The sequence below is a fragment of the Carassius gibelio genome, chromosome B18 (assembly GCF_023724105.1).
Source record: "Carassius gibelio isolate Cgi1373 ecotype wild population from Czech Republic chromosome B18, carGib1.2-hapl.c, whole genome shotgun sequence".
NCBI classification, from domain to species: domain Eukaryota; kingdom Metazoa; phylum Chordata; class Actinopteri; order Cypriniformes; family Cyprinidae; genus Carassius; species Carassius gibelio.
In genome coordinates this window covers 10,996,334-11,022,021 of record NC_068413.1, presented here as the reverse complement: position 1 = coordinate 11,022,021, position 25,688 = coordinate 10,996,334, and the positions used below count along the sequence as shown (strand labels likewise).

Here is a 25,688-nt window from a genome sequence, read left to right as displayed (position 1 = left end):
GATTTCCCTTGATTTAAGCCTTCAGTTTAACCGCGCTCATAACACTAGCACAGAATCAGTTCAGAATCAATCACCAAAAGAATCAGTTCGGTTCAGACGCTCTGTGTATCAGTCTGCTTCACGCTGAATCACACATGCGCAGTATCATCAGCTCCAAAGTTCTCAAATCTGACGCATCTGACAGAAACGGTTCTTGACTCAAGAACGAGTCAGTCTGTTGTTTGTTATCTGGCTCAGCTCATCAGTTCATCTTCAGTTCTCTCTTCACAGCAGTTCAGTCAGTGTACTGTTTGAGTACATGAATTACTACAGGATAATGGTTTGTTTAAACTCAGAGGGAGTGTCTGCCACATAAAAAATGTTAACAGCTTAAGTCATTTGTGGATTAATGCATATTGCATATTGGAACTGTTTAAAACGATTCAGTTCGATTTGATCCGAAAAATCCGGTTACATCGAATGATTAGTTCGCGAACCGGATATCACAAACTGCTTTGTTTTGAACTCTCTCTCACAACAGACACGGAAGAGAAGACAATGCTGAATAAAGTTGTAGTTTTTGCTATTTTTTGACCAAAATGTATTTTCGATGCTTCAAAAAATTCTAACTGGCCCTCTGATGTCACATGGACTACTTTGATGATGTTTTTCTTACCTTTCTGGATATGGACAGTATACCGTTCAAACAGCTTCAATGGAGGGACTGAGAGCTCTCGGACTAAATCTAAAATATCTTAAACTGTGTTACAAAGATAAACGGAGGTCTTACCGGTTTGGAACAACATGAGGGTAAGTTATTAATTACATAATTTTGCTATTTGGGTGAACTAACCCTTCAAGATCGGTTGAATATAATACACCGAATCAAATAAACAGCCAGTCACAAAGTGATTTCACATTAACTTTCTCTTTTTTTCCTGATTCTTTCACCCCTCTCTTGCTTTTTATTTTTTATTTTATTTTTGCTGATGTTGTAAGCCGGGGCAGATAGTGCAGATGCTGATGTTTCTAGTAGACATCTTCTCTTTGCCTGCCATCCTATTTGGATCCCACCCAGGACCTGGTGTTATGCTGATAATTGGCCTGTCCTGTAAATTCAAGTTTCTCACTTGGCTGAACTGCTACCTCCACAGTAACTGTCAGAGAGGTGGGAGGAGAACTGGGGGCAAGGAGGGAGGAGGGCACGGGCTGTTATGTTATCACCCTCAGGAGAGTGAGGAAAACCTCAATTAGCTTTCCATGAGCATGGCAAGAAAGTTATTTCACCGACGAGACAGTGCAAATGATATTTTGAGCGGGTGTGAATAGGTGCATCAAGTCAAGCAGGAGAGACGTAGACTGACGCATACTTTTTTCATTATCAAATCCTTCAACATGTCAAATGGAGTGGCTTCCCCTTTCAAACAGACATTAGACATGCCATGTATGTTTGAGAGGAACTGTACGTGCCCCACATCTGTTTTATATGTGTGTTTTCCCTTCCCTGCAATGACAGTGACCAGACAGGACTGTGTTATGTTATATATATTTAGCACGAGTAGACAAGGGTGAATTCCAGTCTGTCTCTGTCGCTGGCCAGATCACTGGCACTTTTCTGAGGAAAGGACAGGAAAATAGAGAGAGAGACAGAAGCAGAAAGAGGAAGATGGAGAGAGAGAAGGGCACAGCGTGTCCCACTGTCCCTCCTTGTAATGAGAGGGTGCCGTGGTGCAGAGGCTGCTCCTAATTACTACCAAGCAGCTGCAACCACAGGGAGAAATGGGCCCCTACCGGGACCCAGCACAAACCCACCAGTGTAGAGAGAGAGAGAGAGAGAGAGAGAGAGAGAGAGAGAGAGAGAGAGAGAGAGAGAGAGAGAGAGAGAGGAAAAAGGCCTATAGTTGCCCCACTTCACCCCAGTCACCCCTAGCACAGTGTCGCTGCCACACTGACTGGCTCGCACAAGCTCTGTCTGCCTCATCAGATTCTCCGGACCGTAATTGCAGGGTGGTGTGTGGGAGCCGCGTCTGTAAATATGGCTGTAAATGTGTCCCAGTCCCTTTTTATGGCTCTTGCTGTGTGTCTATCCAAAAATGCTGGGACAACATGTTTAGCCAATGAACAGATGGCCCAAACTAAGCAATAATCAAATGGGTCTTTCAGACCTGTTGTGTTTGCTGTGTACAAAATCATGAAGGCATTCAAGTTTTATTAAATCAATCACCATTACTCTTCTAGTTTTCGGTGTCACATGACCCTTCAGAAATCATTCTAATATACTGATTTGCTCAAGAAAAAATTGTTATAGTTATCAGTGGTTGTGCAGCAATATTTTTGTGGAACAATTTTTCAGAATGGAATTGATAATGAAGAGAAAATTCAAAAGAACAGCATTTATATAGAAACTTTTTAAACTTCATTAACATCTTTACTGAGACTTATAAACTATTAAATGCATCATTGCTAAGTAAAAGTATTAATTTCTTAAAAAAATAATAACTTTTTGAATAGAAGTGTAAGTATTCTCAATTTGACCCTAAGCTATACATTTACTATCAAAAACTAGAAAAAATAAATATATATAAAAAAAATCTGAATTAAAATATAGAAATTTTTTCTTCACAGACATTTTCTGTCTCTGGATTTCAAATGCTCCAAATAAAAGATGGCTGATTAAGTTATTTGTGGCCAATATTAAAATCCATTTTGTCTAAATAAATTAAACACTGAAAACCTACTTTTTATAAGCTACAAGTGAATTTCGGAAACATAATATTATATTTTACATAATGAAAAATGAATGTCCGTTCATTTTGCTAAAGATGACATTTTTAAGTATTATAAAATTTTTTGTGTTATTCAAAAATAAATTTGACAGCAAACGTAATCTAAATGTAAAAATAGAGGATACAATTAATAAAAAGTATGTAATATCAATCAATAATCAATTTGGCACCAATATATTATGTATGCCACATTCCTAACGTAAAAAAATGCTTTTTAGCTAGCATCTCACTAGATTCCAAGATATACATAGATACTGTGGGAATAAAAGAAGGATGATGTGTAAAGGAGCTACTGACCTGCCGGTTCCTCTCATCCATGATCCGTGTGATCTGTATCTTCTTCCGTCCCATCTTGGCGTCCTGCTTGGTCTCTCTGACACCCCGAGAATATCAGAAAAACACGAGAGTTTGTCTGCCTTCACTCCCCTAGTACATTGTACTTCACTCTTTCTTCTCGAGTCTTTCTCTCTCTCAGTCTTTCTTTCTGCGTCTTTTTCTTCAGGTGTCCAGACCACGATCTGTGAAACAGCATGAGAGTGAGAAAAAGAGACAAAAAGAGAGAAAACGCGTTAAAATAATTTGCAAAACTCAAAAGAGGAGGTCTGATGCAGATGAAAGTGACTAAATGCAAAATGTTCCACTGCCTGATACATGCAGGAAGGATATAAGACGGAGACCCACAATGATTTCTTATCTTTACACCTGCTTCCCTTCAACAGCTGGAGATCGGCCCACTCACATGACATTTATCATTAGCCTCAAATTCTAAAACGCTGGATAGCGGATCTGTAATTGTGATGCTCCTCCACCAGATTTTTCTATTTAGATTACCACTGTTGATCTCTAACATTGAATCAGTCTGAAATATTCCCACGTAAAAAAATAAATACGACCTCACATTGTTTCAGTTACGTTTACACACTGCCTCCGAAACATTTGTGTGTCATAAAAAAAATTTGATCAGGTTTGATTTTTTTTTTTTTTTCGCAAATACAAAAAAAACTTCATGCATACATTTTGGACTCAGTGTGCAAAGATCTTTAATCAATTCTAATAGTTAAAATTGTACAATTATACTTTATATTACATTACAGTGAATGTAATGCAATCTCAATAATGCTGTGATGCCTAAACTTATCCAAAATATTGAATATTTGTCTGATATTCTTAATATAATGTAATTTTGTCTGTTATCACTTCACATTCCCTACAAAAACATCTGTCAAACGCCCCATCAGAGTTTTCTCTTAACTGTAGTCTCACTAAAAAAAAAAAATCTTTAATAAGCATCATAATGGTCTCCTGTGGCTGATTGACAGCTATGTGGCAGACAGTTATCTGAATGAAAGTAAGCAGACTAATAAGCCAAGATGAAAAACATGTGGATGCTTCCTGCTGACTTCAGGCTTAAAGAGAAGCAAGCCTTAGCAGATAAGACAATATGACACCAATAAGCAGGTCATAAAGTCATCAGTCTGGTTTCAGAATGCACATGGTGCATAAAGTCTCTTTGGTCGTCTCGTCCTGTTTTCTTTACTCGTTTGCCTCCTTCCCACGTATCTCTCTGTCTGCATCTCTCTCTGACACAGCCTGGGACACAAGCACACACACCCTGGCTCTGCACAGCGTCTCAGGAGACAGCAAGCAGGCCTCATTCTCCCTCTCATAACCCCGGCTGCTGCCAGCTCTCGCTCCTAAGATGATTAAGAGTGCACCAAGTCTCGGGCTGACATTAGTTTAAATCCTCTGGGCCAGATGAGGCAATTCACACATGAGAGAAAGCGTGGAAGCCAAGTCAAGAAGGTTCAGAGCACAGTTTGCCCCCGGGGAGCACACGAGTCGCCCTCTCTCCCACTTCTTTCCCTGTCTCCCCTTGCTAACCTGCCCACAAAGAGCCGGCCATCTCTCAGAGGAAGCATTCATCATCTCCGTCCAGCATGGACACTGATGAACACGTAAATAGAAAATGCCTATGTAACCACATCTCACATCTGAGAGACGCTGAGGGAGGGCAGAAACTCTCTCCTCCGGAGAGGCCGAAAGAGCGCCACGCGCTTTGTAGCCGCATGATGCCAGCAAAAAGATGTGGAAGTTGATGACCAGGAGGCTGTGAGTGACCCACAGGAAATAAACACTATAATTACTGGCTGAACAGAAACGGGTGTTTAGGTGTCTGCAGGTCTCTATTAGGAGTGAGATCACGCTGTCTGTCCACAGAAGGAAACTCTGACAACAGGCAGGCAAAATCAGACATTTCCCTATACTGCATCACGCCAGGCCTCTGAGTCCAACACTGTTCTTTCTCAGTCACCATGTCCCCCAGCAGGAAGGAAAAACAGACATGGGCACATTGTTTGCTTTGAGTGCTGGGAATATTCAAACTTTCACGATGGAAATGTGTTTAGAAATCCTACAACAATGGATGTTTTTCCAGGGTGATCTGAGTTAAGCTGAAAGAATGCAGAGCGGATTGACAGAGAGATTCTTCATTACTATTATTAATTATTAATTTTAAAGATATACACTATCATTGACAATTTGTTTTTTGCTTTTTTAATTCAGAAAAAAAATATTACAATTTAAAATAACTTACTGGCTTATATTTCAGTATATTTAAAAATTTAATTTATTGAACTTTCCGCAGCCATTACTCCAGTCTCAGTGTCACATGATCCTTCAGAAATCAATCCAATATGCAAATTTTTTTTTTTTAAATCAATAAAGAATTTTTCTCATTTTCAATACTGAAAAAACTTCATGAAGGAAATGCGTTTACTAAAAAAAAAACTACAACAATGGGAGTTTTGGGGAGTGGGGGTGATGTGTATTGGGCTGAAACTATATGCTGGATTGACTGCAAATACATCATATTCTATTCACTGTCGATGAACATCTTTAAACTTGGGAGATTAAAACCAAATGGTTTATTTGTTCACTTTTTAATCAGTCATACTGAAATGGAAACATTTGGATTAACCATCCGAAGCTTACGAGCTCCTTGATTGAAAATGTACACGGTTTGAAGTTGAGGGCTTTATCTGTGTTTGTTGTGTGCGTAACAATGCTGTTCTGCTTATCCAAACACAGCACAACATAATTACATGTATCCAGGCTTGTAGCTCTAAATCGTATTTGTGAGCTGTCATGCTCGTCTCAGAGACTGTGGGTCCAGAAGCGTAATGCATTGTGTCATGACATTTCTGTCAACTTAACAGACATAGACAAGCTACGGCAGGCTGGGTGAAGCTCTGAATGACTTGAGTAGCGCACGCCAGAACGGGACTCTATTACCGCACTAAAAGTCTGTTTTGTTGATGGTGAGTCTCTGTTTATTTCTCTGAGACATTCTGGCACACTGGTGGAGTGGTAGTGTCTTGTACGGAGATACAGGGGAATGGATTTGTCATTTGGCCCTGTATCATAAGGCCTGGTTTCATTCAGGTTGTCCATGAGCCTAGACATTTGTTTAGACTATAATTTTAATGTAAAATTACAGAACGTGCACAATTATAGAATTAACTGAAATTAATTATAGACAGAATTACGAAAATGTCAAATATATTACAGTTAAATTGAGGTTGGTAAGTTTTTTTTGTTGTTGTTGTTTTTTTTTTTCGTTTTTGAAAGAAGTATCTTATGTACACCAATGGCACATTTATTTGATCAGAAATGGATTAATTAACATTTATACTTCATTATACTTCAAAATGAGAACTGCTGAAAAATAATGCTTAATATTTTTATCAAAGCCATGATCGTTAGATCTGGGTGCAACAATGTATCTAGACGCATTTAAAACATTAAAAAGGGATGCAAACAGTCTGGTGTACACTTGTTCTCCAATTATCTCGCTGTGCTGACTGTGTTGATGATATATTGTACATGGTTTATCTGCTACAGTCATGTTTAACTGAAGGGAGCTTTGTGAGTGTATCTGATAGAAACAATGTTTGTCTAACACGTTTACAGAAAGCGGGAATGTGCACATGTAAGTAATCTCTCCTCCAACCAGCCTTACAGATTCTAGCTTTCATGACAAATAGGGAATTTCTCTATGAAGAAAAAAGTACCAAGAGCATGATCATTTAACGATGTCAATCACAATGCTAATGATATATAAATGGCTGCTTAAACCTCATTCCAATGACAGCGCTTCTGGCATCCCTTCTCATCCCTCACTTCACCTTTATGCCCTATAATTAATCTGGTCCTGTAGAGTGTATTACAGCTCAAGTTCAGTCTTGTGTTCAAGCCCCTTCAGACAGCCAGAAAAAAAAACTGTTGTACTCTTACATCACTTTCCAACTGCTAGTTTGCCTGAAAATGAAAATTCTTAAATTATTTTACAGAACACACAATATTATATATATATATATATATATATATATATATATATATATATATATATATATATATATATATATATATATATATATATATGGGATTTAAACAACAATTGCCACTTTATTAATACACATTTTAAATATATTTTGTGTTGCACAGAAAAACACAAACACATAATTTAGTAATGAAGTTAAATAGGCTACTATTTAGCATATCTAAAAATAATTCATTTAGACAAAATAATTTATTAATATGTGAATTTATCGGAACCAATTCTCAATATTAACTAGTTGCCTATTAGCATGCATATTATTAACTTATTGGCTGTTTATTAGTGTTTATAAAACACATATTCTACATCCCTAATCTTAACCAATACCTAAACATAACAACTACCTTACTAACTATTAATAAGTGGCAAATTATGAGTTTATTAAGGCAAAAGTCAGATTCGATGGTTTGTAAATAACGAGGGACCTTTAATTAAGTGTGACCTAATTTTTCGGTTTGTCATTACTGCTTAGATAGATATCAGTGCATACACATTAAAGATGACAAGAAACGTACATGAAATTGCATTTTTTGTGATTGTGTTCAGTGTGGTTTATCACTGTTAACCTCAGATCATCAGAGAAGATACGGTATGTAGTGACCTCACAGTTGAATTCAAAAGCTGAGTTTATCGAAATGTATGGTGGAAACAGTGGGGCTCACAAGCTGTGGGTGGGATCCACTAACAGTTCCATGACACGGGAAGCAGAGCCAGCAGAACCACTGCCGATTACATCAGCTCTCCTAAATATTACACACTCTTTCACTGTATACTATCAAGCCAAAAATGAATGGCAGTCGGCAGAGAATGTAAAACTAAGTGAACATTAAGATAACTGACATGTGATGTAATTTGTGGCAACAGTACATTTCTTGAGAAAAGCATGCTGTAATATATTTGCAAAAAAAAAAAAATGCATTGACACGGTGCACCTGGTCAAAAGTTTTTCTTTGATTTAAACCAGTCCAGCAGTTTTGAAAGCTGCTTACAGAACATTTGCAGTCACTATGATCAATAAGCAGGGAATATGTCTCTATAGGAGCAACTGCCGGGGCCTGACATGAAAATCAATAGGGGTACATGACCCACAGAATGTGCACAGCAAAGCCGATCTCTAGTGAGACATGTCCATGTGCTCACTACGCTGACCCTGACCTCGCTACACACGAGTCGTTCACTTGCTCACCAACGAACACAGGTGCACATGCAGTGCAAACACACTCACACATACTGAAACAGGGGACAAAATTCTCTTGGGTTAACGTAATATAGGTTTGGTTTGCATGTGAGTTATGAGTTATGCATTTATCTCACACTGCTCGAGATGTGAGGAGAGGCCCCACCTGACATGCCGATGCTCCCTTGTCTTATAAACAAGTTAACTCCCATGTCCTTCATACTGCTCGGGAGGATTGTGTATTGTAACTGAGATGATCCCATGATGAGAGGGTCTATATAAATTTAAATGATTGTGCTGTTTGTGCGTGTGTGAGTGGGAGTGGGTGTGAGCGTGTGTTAGTGATAGGCCTCTCGCACTCTCTCCCTTCAGAACGTGCCAATGTGAGAGTGGGAGGGCTGGTACTGGGGTCAGGCCTTTTCACACTCAATAAAACATGTCCTACTCCCACTGTAATTACCACACACATATACACAGCGTTCCCTCATCTGCCCGCCAAACCTTTACTACCTCACTTTTACACAAACCTATCATTTTGGAGAGTGCTCCTCTAATCCCTTAACTGTATAAACTGCGGTTTCCTGAGCTATATTGAAAACATATCAAGAATATGAGTGACTACGGGCTACAAATTAACTTCCACGTACTGTATATTTATAGAACTCAACAAGTGTGAAAGTGTTTTCCATTGAAGAAAATGAGTTTACACATTAAATTATAAGTATGAAAAGTATTGAAATGTATAAAGTACTACAACAAGGATTTTTTTTAACTGATATTTAAAATAAAATAAAGTTTTTATTATTATTATTATTATTACAAAAAAACAAAACTCTTTCATAATGGCTAATTTTGAATTCTTTTTTTATTTTACATTTAAACTGGTAAAAAAAAAAAAGAAAAAAAAAAAAAAAAACTTAAATAGAGCAAACATATATACATTATATTAATGCTGTCAATCGATTACATTTTTTACTAATTGACCACACATTTTAACCACACATCTAAAATGAATCATGATTAATCTCACCTAACATTAAAGTTTGTCAAATATACTTTTATATTTTAAATTATATTTTCTGAACCACTTCAAGTCTTAAACGCTGACGAGTTAAATCGGGTGTGCTAGATGAGTGCTGGGTTGCTCCAGGACAGTTTTGAAAACCATTTCAGAGACATGTTATTAAATGTGACTCATAAAATATATTACATGCATACACAGTTTAAAGGCAGCTTAAATCACCTCTTTGGTAACTTCATGACTTGCAGTAATTGACCAAAATATTGCATGCACATAGTTTATTTTCTACTTTGATATGAATGATACAGGCTACAGCGTGCACTGGTGCCTTTCTGCATGCATTTGAAGAGCACGCGCTGCTAGCACAGTACCGTATCCACACTCGTTTTGACTCCAGCCTGGCGCTGGAGTGAAGTGGAGCATGCGTCTGAAATGTCTCCCATTACCAGTCGTTCTGCGACTGAATAAATGCACTTCTTGTCAAGAGAAAAATCTGATAAAGGCAGCAGTTGTGAGTGGGGTGTTAAAACCTAGCCCCGCCCCTCTGTTAATTGCATTAAATATTTTTAATGTGTTAAAATGAAAAAAATAATCTCCTGTGTTTCATTAAAATAACACTTTTTTTTATAAAATACATATACATACATATATATACATATATATATATATATATATATATATATATATATATATATATATATATATATATATATATATAATTTTTCTCTTTGTCATTCCATTTTATTACATATAACTTAATTTCTGATCTTATTTGTTTTGTTTTCTTTGTATGTATGGATTATTTGGGTTGTTACTGACATCTGGTGAAAATTTCAAGTCAACAGCAACTTTAGAAATATATATACTAAGAAAAATGTTGACGTGTTCAAAACTTATTTTACCAGCTGTACATACTCAACGAGTAAACCGAACTACTAACAGGTGAACGGCTTTTGGCAATGTAATTGCAATATCAATAGAAAAAAATCTTCCCTACCTTACTTCAGTGGTGTAAAGTAAAACCTAGTGAAAACACTTGAAAAAGAAGAGAGGGTCACTACTTAATTTTTCTACGTGTCCAGTACCTCGGGCACCATTTTGACAACGCCGTTTCCTGTGCACAGGCTCCCTGAAAGCTCAACATCCCAGAACAAGCCATGGGCAGAGCGCTCTCCCTACATCCTGCTCCGCAACTTCCTGTTTTTCACAACTCTTCAGATGACCAATAGCAGCTAGCCAGAGACATTGGTAAAAGAGCTAGACAGGGTGGGAAAGAGAAAGCAAAAGGCAGCGGTAGAGAGAGAAGAAAGGGGGAAAAAGGAGCCATTGGGACAAGCATCTGCTCTGATCCTTCCCCTTGTTATCTTCCTGTCTGTAGGAGACTAAACAACTACACAAGTCCATCTCCTGTGTATTCTCCCACCATGTTTATTATGTTTACAACCATGGCCATTTCACAGGCGACCCCAGCACGCTCTTCCGTGCTATCGCTCACATTCTATTCTTTTCATTCAATGTTTTTTTTTTTTTTAAACAAGCAACACCAGGCTTCCCTTTTTTTGGCCTCCACTGATAAGAAGCTCAAACCTTCCCAGCTTACATAACGATGAATCACCATTCGCTAACACACCAAAGAAGGATGAAGCCATTAAATGGGACAGATCTGCAGTATACCATGTAGAACTTTGAAATATAAATGACCACACTGACCAACCACAAACAATCAGCAGATTCCTAACATAAATTGATTGAGTTGCCTCTATTTAGTGTGGCCTTGCAGTTGCAGGTCTAGTGGGACTTTTGCAAAAAGACTTTTAGGATTCATTTGGACTGACACACTGATATAAGAGCACAAGGAAAAAGGGGAGGGTGGAGAGCCTGGGCTTTTGTTCTCCGGCCTCTAAGAGGTGGCTGTGTACCTGCAGATGTGGCGGCCCTGGCCTGGATGGGGAGGAGGGTTGCTGGTGTCTGCCTTTGTGAACATGTGCTTATCTTCCTCTCCAGCAGTCCATGGTAAAGCATCCGGCCCCGGCAGCTTTGTCGTTTTTAATGTCTCCCGATGCTAATCTGACAACATCACTTTCCTTTCTTCCACCCTACACTTTCTCTCTGCTGTCTTTCTTCCTTGCTTCCTTTCTTTGTGGCTCTCATCTTCTCATTCTTTCCCTTGTTAAGTCTCTCAGTTTCCTCTCTCTACATTCCCTCACCTCTGTTTCCAAGGCAACTAATGAGATATAATTAATAAGATCCAGCAAAGGGGTGTGCGTGAAGAAATGAGTGAAAATGAGGCTCGGAGAAGGAGTGTGAGTGAGCGCAGATGGAATAACGCTGCGCGCGCTCACTCATAACGAACTTTTCACACCATGTTAACTTCATTTTTAAAACATGGCTTAAGGTGATGTTACGCGGCAGGACAAATGAGGGTGAAACACATTCTTCTCTAGTTGAGATGATCAGGATATGAGCAGTGATTCAGGAAAATGGTACATATGTACGTCAACAAAAAAAAAGAGCCCTGGAGGGGAGACTGAAATATGAGGAATCTTACAAGAGATTTTCTACATTTATATTTTAGCATTTCATTATGCAAAATATAATAAGAGAACAGAATAAAAGAATAGGGGACAGTGTGTAGATAATGATGGAGGAGAAAAACTAAATGATCCTGAATAAAATCTCACATGGTTTCAGAGGTGTAACTGGATCAATCCGATAGATTTTGCGATATATTGGCACACAATAAAAATTGGGAGGCCACATTTGCATGCTGAAGTCACTGAATGATCTCTTCTAATTCTAAACTCGTTGTTGTCATTCAAAGCTGATGTCATGGTTAAATCTGGAAACTTGCTGTTTGCACAAAAAGGAAGGATGTGATTAAAAATAAGTTTCATTTCACACAGTGGAAAATGAAAGAGGAGGTGAAGATTTCCTTAAGAGCACTTTATACAATACTATTTGTAAAATATGATCTAAAGACAAGTCCCTAAAGCTCCAGGTTCCTATGTATGTGTCGCGAGACTGTGTCTTTCCTTGGTTGACCCAAACACTGGGATATTTAGAAAAACCTGTGTAACCATAAAAATGTATTCCCAAGGAAACAAGATGACACATAACTTGAGCCATTGGTATTGCAACCCCCTCCATTCCATTCAAACCATCCACCGATGTTCTAAGCCCGGACTTGTGTCATTAGGCATTAGACACTCATTTTGCTCAAATATTTTGTTAAAACTACAAATATATATTTAATTTTCCAACAAAATTCCATAGTATTGTGCTTAATTAACTTAAAGGGCCCTATTTTAATGATCTAAATGCAAAGTGTAAAGCGCACGGCACAGGTGCACTCAGGGCATGTCCAAAATCCACTTTTGCTATTTTAACGATGGAAAAACAATCCATGCACCGGGGCGCATTTCTGGAATGGGTTGTACCTATTCTCTTAATGAGTAATGGGCGTAACGTTCAATAAACCAATCAGAGTGTCATCTCCCATTCCCTTTAAGTGCGAGATGTGCTCGCGCCACGGCGGATTGCTATTTACATGATGGAATTTGTTGGCGGAAAAGCTGAACACTTCTCAAGCGAAGAAACCGATCTGCTCGTGCGCAAAGTTAAAGCACGCGAGCAGGTCATCTACGGGACAAGCAGGAATTGACCAAAGCTTCATCCAAACGATGAAGTAGAATTTCATTCATCATTATAAGTAGTAACAGACTGAATTGCAAATAGGTAGCCTAATTCTAATACACGCTATGACTATCCATCATTACATTTTTATATGTAGCCTACACAATAATATTCTTTTACACTGTAATCCTTTTGTTTTTAATATTTGGCATGTTTGTTTGATGCGTATCCCTTTGTGTAATAAGCAAAGTCAATGCACACTGTGGACCCGCCCAGTGACGCATTTTCTACCAACGTGCTCTTTAAATAACAAAAAAATATTGCGCCATTGACTTTAGACTAGGTTTGAGTTGGTCTATAGCAATCTATTTTCAGCTCCTTAAAATAGCAATGGGCCAGCAATGCGCCTGAACACACCTCTTTTTTAGACCAGCATGCCCATGGGCACACAAATGGGCATGAATGCATCTGCTAATTAAACAACGTGGAGCTGGACGGGAAAATGCGAACAGCACTGGACTGAAACTAGAAAACACACTTGCGCTGCGCCTTGACTCGCATTGCGCCGGGTGTATGATAGGGCCCAAACTGTTTACATTTCAACATTACTTATTTATCACTCATTAAACTAACATAGTTAATTTCGCCATTCAAAAACTGGATATGAGGATTTCCAACGCATTTGATGAAGATGACGCATTTGGTGCAAGGTGTCTGTTTTGGGGTGCTTTTAGTGTTTTCTTTTCAAATTAGGGCTGGGCGATAAATCGATTTTATCGATTAACTCGAATTTGACGTTAAGGGCGATTTGTTTTTAATGAAAATCGGTTTTCTCTTTAACTTCCACCAGCGGCTCTCCCCTTATGGGCCTTACACACAGGACGCGTTATGCTTGCCGCTGCGCTATAAAACCCATTCATTTCCATGGCTTGCGCCGCGCAAGGACGTTTTGTTGCTGCGTCGAACAAAGCGCAGCGTTGCGCATCATTTGCGTGCTTGCGCGCATGCCGCAGTCAAAGTTCAAAATAGTTAAACTTTTGCCGCTGCGCTCTGTGACGATTACCAGCGCGACCAATAGAATTGGGGGATCCAAACAAGCACTGAAATCAAAATGGATGAACGGCTAGTACTGTGTGTGTCAGAATTTCCTGAGCTGTACGATACAAGTTTGAGGTCGTACCCACAGCCTATTCTTCCTTGCTTCTCTCTTAATTCTCATCAGCAGGACTAGCGCTATCGCTCACTTCTTACAACGGGACAGATATATGTTTGCTGCTGACCGAAAGGAGGAACAACAGACTATGAAAGAGCTCCCGCTTAAAGTTTTTAACCCTCTCAAGGCAGGCGTTGCTGATTTGCAACAGTTAAAAACTAACTACCTTATTTTATGTATCTGGAGTACTAAAAACTTGTTACTTAAACTCAATTTGAGCCTGAGAGGTTTAAAACTCCGCCTACGCCATAGTGCAGCGCAAATCGCGTTGTATCTGAAGGGCAACGCTGAACCCAGCGACAAGGGCCGCGAATACCGCGTCCTGTGTGAAAGGCCCATTAGGCTTCCGTAGTTCAGAGTGGGCTCGCCCTCCCCCCGCTTTCCTTACAGCCGCACACAGACAACATGACAGTTTTGTTTGCACTTTATGAATACCACTGTGACAAGTATGTATTTTTATAATAGATCTAATTTTGTCATTTTTGTTACATTTATTTAACCAAAAGTGTTTTATCAAAGAGGGACACACAATTTTATTTTTTATTTATATTTTAATTTATTTTGAAGATTGTGTCACTGTAAGTCACACAAAGGGGAAATTTAGATTAAACTGCATAAGCGAAAACAAAATAAAGAGTACATTTGTTTTGTGCAATTTCTTTGTCGGTTGTAGTAATCGATTAAAATCGAAAATCGGGTTTGGTGTGAAAAAAATCAGAGATTTTTTTTTTAAGCCATATCGCCCAGCCCTAATTCAAATTGTTGAATTGTCTTTATTGTTTCTTTTTTTACCTACAAAAAGTATTCTCGTCGGTTCATAACGTTCAGTGGTTGAACCACTGATGGCAGATGTACTATTCTGATGATGTCATACTTTTCTGGACCTTGACAGTGTAATTTACTTGGCAGTCTATGGGACAGTCACAAGTCTCCTGGCTTTCATCCAAAATATTTAAAATTGTGTTCAGAAGACGAACAAAGCTTTAAGAGTTTGGAATGACATGGGGGGAAGTGATTAATGACAAAATGTTATTTTTTGGGTAAAGTATACCTTTAAGGTTTATAATCAAGAGTAGTGTGTGATTTTTCTCTTTGTGTCTTGGTGTTGATAATTCACCCCAAAAAGTTTTATTTTTATATTTTATATTTTTATTTTATATGTTGAAGAATGTAAATAAATAAACAGTTTCTGAACAGCGACTTCCATAGTATTTTTTTTTCCTACTATCAAATTCAGTGTGGACCCCCAACTGTTTGGTTACCCACATTCTTCAAAATCTATTATTTTGTGTTCAGCACAAAAAATAAATTAATACAGGTTTTCAGGGTGCCCTATCCCTTTAATTGGAAGCATGTTTAGTTCTGTCCCTTTAAGAGCTGCATGCATCTAATATACAGGCACGCATCCGTTTCTCTCAATTGTTTACTTAGGCCTATATTTTAGACATAACCAACTGAGTTTATGTGTAAACCTTGTGTTTTTTAACAGTATTAGGGCAAAAGATAACTTTGTTCAGTAATCAGGCACTGTTTGACAGGGTTTTTAGTGTACACGTTTCAGGTACATGCCCAGAGAAAGCGCACGTCAAAACATCATGTGAATTAAACTTTAACTGGCAAGGCTTTATAGCAGATGCAAATAATGTATGTTTGTGACTGCATATAAGTGACATGTTCTCTGGAGTAACTCTACCGCTGAGTTAACACTGATGTGAATGTATGTCGTTATGCAGTATCTTGAGACAGATGAGCCAGAACTGCTGCTGAGTGTGCGCTGTAGCAAAAAGCAGATCATGGAGACTTTTTTATCATCCATGATCAAAAAACGTCCTATCGAACACCTCTATGTAAAGGCTAAAATTAATTAATGTTGTTGCATACATCTTTAGACTAATGGCATTGAAGTACCTAAATGAAAATCCTAGTAGTCCTAGAGAACATGTTTTTTTTTTTTTTTTTTTTTTTTCAAGGATCATAAATGCTATGGTAAAGTTACACAAGAATTTAAGAGTACTCCATCCTTTTAAATATCCTCTCTAGGATACAAACATAGCCAGCAGGTGATCCAGAAGACTAATGGGAATATACTGTATGCTATATGATTTGAAGGTGCAGACATTGAAGACAGGCCTGCAGATGTTGGAGTGCTGGAAGATACATTTTTCAGGACCTTAGCAGTATACCCTATATAAAACCATGTCTCTGGGACTGATATTAAGACTGAACTTGAGTAACCATCCTGATCTCAGGTACACATCTGAAGTACAGCAGAAGCTATTTCTGGAGCCAGTTCCTGTTCCTGGAATAAGGTATGATTAGTTACCTTTAAATGGCAATTAGGAAATGACAGTAGTTTAATATTTCTGCTATTTTGTGCAGTTTTTTAATATGGTCTATTTAACTGTGTGTAACTGTATTTATTGCACTTGTTTAACAAATACACTGATCATTTGTGATATTTTGTCTTTTATGACTCATTACAAGACAATCACACACACACACACACACACACACACACAAAATGCTTTGTTGAAGGGAGTAACTTTATATTAAAAGTATTTTGTTAAAGTAACTTAAACTAATTGGATGGAACCATTATTTTAATTAATTATTTAATTAATTTAAAGGAGTTGTTTGAAACAAACATCCTTATGTTGATAGAGTGAAAAACATTTGACCACTTTTTAATCAACCAAAACATGTTCACTAAACTTATCCAGTTCAAGTTACAGGGGTGTGAATAAGTTGTTTTGATTGGACATTACTATTTCACATAGTTTCTTCCTTATTCAAACGTGTTGTCGAGTTTGCAAAGATAATAAAAAACTATTTGGTTGTGTAGAACCACTATCCATAATTGAATTCAGTTAGTTTAAAGGATCTCTTTTTTTCTTTTTTTGATTTAAGAGATAGATAGATGTTCCTATAGTGTTTGTTTGATGAGCAGCTCTGATACTGCTGAGCAGACAGTCATCGGATGCTTAATCTCTGCTAATAACGACATACTTCATTCAACAAATCTCCTCTGAACCCGCTATACTCCCTGTCAGGATCAATGCCAGCCGAGACAAATTTCTGCCCAGCTCGTGTATAACTATAACACAGGAAGCTCGGTGTCAGAGGCAGGGAGGTGAGTGAGTGGAAGCCACTTCTCACCTCCAGAATGCCATCACCACATCTAAACTCTCCCAGGCTTGAACAGCAGTAATAACAGTATATGGTAAAAAGAGAGAAAAATTCCCAAAATGCATGATTAATCAGGTCCCTTTCTATTCTTAAAATGTGAAGAGGCATTTATAGGTAAGTGTCAGTCATTATCATCCATGTCATCTCAAAATGTCAAATATTTTTAAACTGAATAACTTCTGTTTGCTTTGTTGCTGCCTTTTAACTTCCTTAATCTGTTTCTATGCAATTTTGTGGATTTAATGCATCTTCATTTATTGAAAAAAATGAGCAATTAAAACAGCAAATTATAAACTAAAAGTATAGCCACAGAAGATTCTTTTATCAATTAAATCAAAAGTTTTCAATTCAAGTTTATTTGTATAGCGCTTTTCACAATGCAGAAAGTTAAAGTTTTGCATGTTGTATGAGGGTTGGCATCATCTGAGGTCTTCTAGGGGAAATGGCATCATCTCTTCTCAGGTGTTCGGTCATCTGAGATCTTTGTCTTTTATTAAATGTCATCATATATATATATATATATATATATATATATATATATATATATATATATATATATATATATATATATATATATATATATATATATATATATATATATATATATATATATATATATATATATATATATATATATATATATATATATATATATATAATAATTAAATAATAAATTAATAGAACATTTACTGTGACCCAATATATGTCAAGCAGTTTGAAGAGTGGATGGATAAATGAAAATTAATTTTTATATGCAAGCTGGAAAAGTTGGTCACATTTTCAGGCTGGAATACACTACATGACTTCAAGACAAAATCTGAACAGATTATAAAACACTAGGCATCATACACTACTGACTTTAAAGTCGCTCCAATCACAACAAACTCACAAAGAAACTATGAAAACAATATGTCTTCTAAAACTGGCTCAGAATATGAAATGTTTGCTATTCTCTGACTGGACAGATTAATAGCCTGAAGCCAAAAAATAGAGTCTGTGACCATCATAAACCAAGCGATTTCATACTAAATCTGTCAACTAAGATTCTGCAGAATGGCTCTGACTTTCGGCAACCAGTGTCAACTTCTCCAGACAGTAAATCAGGGCGAATATCTGGGTAAAAACATAACATTTTTCAACTAATATTGCAAAATTCTAATAAAAATACACTAAAAACCATGCTATTTTCACAAATAGAATGTCTATTACTTCAAATTCTAAAACCAATACAAACAAGCTACATTCACAGTGAAAGAATGCAGAGCGTTTAAAACTAGACGTGCCCGCAATCAATCAAGGATTTTAGCAAGGTCGAGAGCTGGGAGTGGGGCGGACTACACAAGGTGACTTTGACTAAGAAGATGCCTTGGGGGCCGTGCTGAAAAAGCCATGGAGAAAACTTCAATATGGCTCTTGTTCCCACCGCTGTCCCCTCCTTGATCAACCATTACATCATTTTCTTTTAGCTCTCGCTAAATGTTCCACAGAAAAAAATGACAAAGACATCTGTAATTGTAGAAAGTCAGAAGCAGAAAAGAGCAACAAGAAATAGTGCAACTAGCCTCACTTAAAACTACCCTTTGATTGCACAGTTGTTAGGTGTGACGTGCTACTGTGAAGTTCACTCTTCAGCACATGGTAAATGTCATGACTGATTTAAAGCAGGCACTCGTTGTGCACTGTCTGTGTGTGTGTTGTGTGTGTGTGTGTGTGTGTGTGTGTGTGTGTGTGTGTGTGTGTGTGAATATGACAAGCAATAAGAAAAGGACAAAAGAGGGGGAAAAAAAAAACTTGTAATGAAACAAGTATCACTATTCTCTTCACCACCGCCCACCCCCCTACCCTCTGGTCGTGTGCGGTAGCAGCGTTGTAACATAATTACTGCTGGGACACTCATATTCCCAGTGATCCATTTGCGTCAGTCAGGTTTCCAAGCCGAGCAGATGAATGGATTCTCAGTTTCTCAAGGATAAAGCGATGACCCTCTCCGAATATTTCGATCCATTCCATTTGGGGAGACCACTGTGCTGGGTAGGTGAACGTTTGCTCATGTTAATTGTGATTGGGATCTGGGTTTTTGGAGTTTATAATAAAAGTGATGGAACTCCATGCCATCAGTTTAGTGCAGAAGTCTTTAAAAGGGTATCAACTAAACAACTGAATATTTGAAACACACTGTGTTCAACATTTATATCTGCCAATTTCCAGCTCAAATGAGACGAGAGATTTTAGCATGATCTACAGTAAAGACAACAAAATAGCAGAGACACATTTAGCTTCCATTATGTGACATTTTCAAATTAAAACAATTTCAGAGGGAAATTATCTTTTTTTTTTCTTCTTTTTTTATCATTCTCTTTTCATAATAAGTGACCTTAGTCAAAGCATCAGAAAAGTAAAGTAATTTCAAAAGCGAAGCAAGTTATTACATTTCGATAATATATATATATATATGTGTGTGTGTGTGTGTGTGGGTGTGTGTGTGTGTGTGTGAAAACACAATCATTTCTTTACAGTAATTTGCTTTGAAGAATCCCTGAGATTGGACATTTATTAAAACAGTATGTTTTTAAAATACTATTTTAAGCAAACATTGGTGGAAATGGACAATCAATTCTGGAAGCCCACTTTTTATGGTACAATCAATTTCTGATACATAATTAAGTCATGCTCTTATTTTTTTCCTCAGTAAACATTATTTTACTCCGTAATGTGTCGCATCACAGCAGCAAAATCAGTTACTCATTCAAATTTTTTTCTTTAAGTAGGTAACTTAAAGCTTACCAACCAAAATATCAGGGTCTTTGATTGATGTGTGATCGTCTTTGACATCGTATCCACACCAGCTCACTAAACATCTCCATCACAAGACAAATCAAAAAGAAAGAACTGCGAGCTTGTCTTGAAAATAATGTCATCACCAAAATCCATTATGACAGTATGTCAGTATGCCGACAGAATGTCCTGACACAAAAGTCAGCATTGGATTTTTCTTACTCCACACTTTGTCGAGTCTCTCAAGATTATGCATTATTAAAATGTATTTCAATGTGCTCTTTGACTATACTTATTCTTTTGTAAAAGGTCACAGAGTGTAAAATTACAGCAGGAGTTCACAGGTCAAACTTTGGCACTAAAACTTTCAGTCTTTTAAGTTTTTTTTTTTTTTGTTTTTTTTATGAATCTGTCGATAAATGGAACTTATGCTTACTGTGATTCATTTCAAGTGCATGAATTTTTCAAAGATTTATTCTGACTTTCCTTTTGTTCTCTCACACACTAACAGCTTGATACACACACACACACACACACACAAAGTCGGTGTGATCTCTAGATGTTTGCATGAAAGCATTCTTCTGGACTTGTTGTATGAAGTGATGGCATGTGTTCCTGGCTCTCTTTGCATGACTGTCTATCATCACAGAGAGAAAGAGAGTCATCACCAGAGATAACTAATCCCCCACTGATGCACAAAGTGTCTGCCCACCCTCAGAACTACCCCCCATTTTGCCCAGAGCCACCCTGTGAGCAGTGTTAACTGGCATGGCGGTCTTTTGATGTTGCGCAGATCTCAGCTCAGAAATGATAAACAGTAGAGATGAATTGAGATTTTCTCCTCAGGGAACAGTGGCGCGTGAGTATTAAAGATGCTGTGCATTAATGCATAAAGCACACACAACTCAAAGAAACCTCGCCTGCACAGACAAATCACTCACAATACTGTAACTGCTTTCCAAAATCTTGTGAGCTGCCTACTTAGAGTACAGATGTGCTTTACAGGGAATGGATTTAAAGATGCCACTTTTACCACAAATCATCTAATAATTTAAACACAGCCTGCTGTTAGCATGCTATTACTATGCAATCTTAAAGACATATAAAAACATAGTGTGATAATAGTGCGATACCTAAGGTAATCTCAGCAGCCAAATACAACAAAAAATCCTCACTTTAGAACTCCAGCTGTCACAGCAGACAACAAATGATTTCCTCTGCCTGACCTGTGAGATACTGTAGCTTTTTACAAGAAAACTTTAGAGCGGCTTACAATAAATATTTGATACTATGCTCTTTCCCTATGACATTTCAATCCTCTTCAGTCCCACTGTTCTACAATACTCCATTATGTAAAAGGTTTATGCAATCCGGGCAGCATGGATTCCAATGACTCATAAACTGGAAAAGGTTGTGAACTGATGAGATTTGTGCATCAATTGTGTATCAATCTTTCTATATATATATATATATATATATATTTATAATGTACAATAATCTCAAAACAGACAAACACAGACAGCGTAGCAGATAAAAAAAGACATTCTATGAAAAAAAGAAAAAGAATTGAGTAACAATGAAGCTACATGTAATTTGTTTGAAATCTAAAGCAAAAGGATGTTCAGGATAAAAATGCTTCCCCTCGTGTGATTTTTCAAAATGACATGATGGCAACCCAGCCCATAAGCTGCATCTCTCCGGGGCCCTTGAAGAAAAATGCAATTGCATAGTACCCTACAATTCCAAGAGAATGTCAAAAAAAATTTATATTTGGCAAGTCAAACTGCCTTCTTTTAATTTCACTATGGGATGAAATGGTAGAATCCACTTAGTGTTATTTAGCTGGATAATGCTGTTAAGTTTTGCAGAAGGTTAAAACCACTGACTCTTTGTTTTGCAGAACAAGACCACCTGATGAGAAATGGTTTGAGACGAAATGAGAGGAAAGAATGGTCGCTGTGGCATACATGCTCTGGAGAGGCTGCTGTGATGATTTTTACTTCCTCCATTCAGTGCAACACAATTTTAAAATATAGATATGCTCCTATATAAACGTCTGCTTGAAGCTGTGCTGGTGTTTATGCAATGCACTGTACAATGGGGGCACTTCTTTAGAAAATGCTTCTCTTTAACTAATGGACTCTAAATGCAGTCTCTCTTAACTCCACACAATGAACTAAGGTTTGAAGTGCACAGATATGTCTGCGTATGTTTGCTTTTCGGTTAGCAGGAATTCTTCGGTCTGTGTAGCATAACAAACAATACTTTCTTTAGGTAAGGCAAATCTTTCAGTTATATGCAGAGAAACAAAGTGCAAACATTGGTTTAGGAACACGATACGGTTATTCCTGAGAGCGACTGATAAACTAATTCATTACTGAATCGGACGGGATTAGCACGCCGCTGACAACATGTGCCACCTGAGGTCCGGGCGCACCAGTGAAAGAGATCTGGCATAGGGGTTGATGGGAAATGCTGGTTCGATCCTGACCACCTGACATGTCTCATTTCTACCATCAATGTCAATAAGACTAACTTTAAGATGGAGAGGAAAATCTAAAAATAAAATACAGAGACAAAAGGGTCTAGCGTGACACCGTGCCAGCGAGAGTGAAGCCCTGCTGTTTGCCTTCCCAGGAATCTTTTCAGCCCAACTGTTCCCTGATAGCCTGTGGCCTGACTGGGTGGTTAGTGACGGGCTAGCTCTCTTCCCATGTGTGCTCTGAAGCAGGCTAGCAGCTAAGCCACTGACAGACAGCCGATCGGCGAAGAGGGGGAGAGGGACAGCCGAGTGAGAGATAAGACCCCGGGTGTCAGACATGCTGGCCAAGTATGGCCACAGAGCAGCTGAGATACCAAGCCCCGAGTTATATTTCACCTGGATCAGCAGAGAGAGCGAAAAAGCTGGCAACAAGCAGAACGTTACGCACTTACGCGTGTAGTACAACCCAAGAGTTTGAGAACACAGTTATATGACATAGTACACTTGGCGGAATCAATCACCATAGAGTGCAACCTCAATTTTCTCACTAAAATACCGGAAAGATTTATATATAACCAATTATAATACTTGAAACAAAGTAACATGTGCATCTTATTGTCCTGGGTACTTTGCTGTGTTTTAACTGCTCAGACTTTTACTGAGGGAGTGGCGTCATGTTTTCCCTCACTGTAAAGTGCCAGCACCAGAGGGAGGGTGATGTCATGCCTGTAAAACTGATACCTCCCTGTCCTGGCTTCCACTTCTTTCTCCTTACATGGCAGAGGTCAACTACTTCATATCGGCCTTTCAGCCTGTACCAATCTCGCCATGCTTCCTCTCCGATATCAGAATGGCAAGCCGCGTGATAAATAGACGGACACTGCTGACCTGTGAGAGTTAATCTCATCAATGTGCAAAATCAATGAAAGGGGAAACCTAATAAAACATGTACACACTACAGAGATTTACTATAGTTAACTATTCACAATATTCGGTTACGGCTCAGAACAGGATACAAGACCATGGAGAGAAAATCTCAACGACAGCCAAAGCACCTGAAGCTAGCAGATACTTTTCTCAGTCAAATTATGTCATACTGGTTTTAAATCATTAGGTTCTGCAATGAAATGTGCTGAAATCGACTTAACTGAATGGACAGAAAACAGGCTGATGTTTCTCTGAAGCTTGAGTTTGGTTCCATCCGGCAACAGAACAGAACTTAAGATGGAATAGGGCCCGCTATAGTCAAATTCTTCAGCTGAACACCAGTGAAATAAAAGAGCCCATTGAACAGCGTCGTGTTGAATATAGATCTAAGAGCACAGGCAATTTCCCTCTCAGCACAGTTAAGACAAAGAGCTCCATTTACATCTAGTAAGGAGCTTTTTACATGGACATCCTGCTATCAGTGTGCTGCAGACAGTGGAAAGATGGAAAATATTCCAGGAGGCCTTGACAAATCACTGCAGTCATATGTTACTGGAATTACGTCTTCACAAATTCAGGGGATTAGGGTAATTTAAAACTACCTCACCGTTAGATGTGACAGCGTGCCAGAAGTATATCGGCAGGGTTCACAGCCAGATCGGACATGTGTTTAGGGTTAGAGAGGAATCGCGCTGTACAAAAGACAGTAATTTAACATTTTATATTCTGAACATATCTGCCCGTCATTACAATGATATAATGGCCTCCTCTCCAGCATGGGTTTCTCTTTCTTCTTGCATTGGCTCGTGATCAGAATAACTCAGTGCTAAAACTTCAATCCAAAAAAGGAAAGTCAATAATTATATGTCCACTAATAACAATTTACAATACAGCTCTCTGATTGTCATGTATCACATGTTCATATCCTTTTGCAACCACAAACTCACCAAATCGCTCCAACAACTGGGAAAAACACGGATGAGGGCCCCTTTTCTTCCTGTTTGTGGAGCACAGCTGCATTATTTCCTACTGTGCCACAGGTTCTGACATGACATGACCGCAACAATGTTCATTCATGATGAAATGATACAGTGTGACAAAACAAACTTTTTTTCCCAGTAATTAATTATAGTTTTATTTCCTTCAAGACTGGATGTGTTACTCTATCTAGCATTAAGGTTTTATAATTTTCAGGTTAGTCAAGTGAGTTTAAAAAGAGAACTATGCTTCAGGCAAGAAGGAAAAGTCTTGTTAAACAAAAACAAACGACACACCCAGGACAAGTAGATGGTTTTGCTATTATAATTTACATGCCAAACATGCTTTCAGCTCATTGTGACATAGGGCTGGGCAATTTATTACATTTTCACAATTTATTCACAACGCTTTTGCTGCAACTATAAAATGAAGCAACCTCGTGATAAGTTTAATGCACTTTTTACCTAGCCTCTGATGTCAACTTCATTTTAGTTGGCAATTTCATTTCATTTCTGTGAATCAAACTATATATTTCAATTAACTTATTCAAATGTATGCTTAATGTAGTATTAGTCAATCAAAGAATTAATCCGCTGTCTCTGTGACTTTTTTAAGTAATAAATAAATAAATAATAAATATGCAGACATTTAATGTTAATTATTATGCATTTTGTTAAATCATTGCCTATATAAACAAAAATGATTAGCATATTCTTCTTTTAATTTTTTTTTCAAATTTAGTTCAAATTCTGAAAAAAAAAATGCCTTGTTTATTTTTATCTAGATTATTTGTATACTGAATTTGACGGGGTTTTTTTTTTTTGCATTAAACTTTTCAAGTTTGCTACAGTGGTTGTTCAGTCGCATTTACTGACAGTTCCTCAATTAATAAATATTAAGATATTATTAATATTAATATAAAATACTAAGAAATAAATATATCATCAAGAGCTTTTTTCTAGTTATTTCACCCAGCACCAGTGTCTGATTTAAACTGAAATTTGTGAATATCTGAGGGATCACTCAGAGAAATGAATACATCTCACTTGTGTGACTGCAATACAAACATTATATAGTACTATGCGTTACTACACCGTGATTTTACCATCACTAATTGTGAAGGAAGTCTAACTAG

General features: G+C 37.7%; 1 protein-coding gene across 18 annotated transcripts in view; it reads right to left on the bottom strand.

The window, feature by feature from the left end:
* LOC127977042 (myocyte-specific enhancer factor 2A-like) overlaps positions 1-25,688 on the bottom strand; it is a 97,343-nt gene that overhangs the window by 60,109 nt on the left and 11,546 nt on the right. For 17 of the 18 annotated variants that reach the window (XM_052581700.1, XM_052581705.1, XM_052581707.1 and 14 more), the window contains one exon: positions 3,063-3,283. In XM_052581700.1, the coding sequence (XP_052437660.1) occupies positions 3,063-3,116 (54 nt within the window). In that variant the 5' untranslated portion in view covers positions 3,117-3,283. Of the gene's footprint in view, positions 1-3,062; positions 3,284-10,356; positions 10,497-25,688 lie in introns of those variants that run through there. The other variant, XM_052581704.1, reaches the window with a different exon arrangement.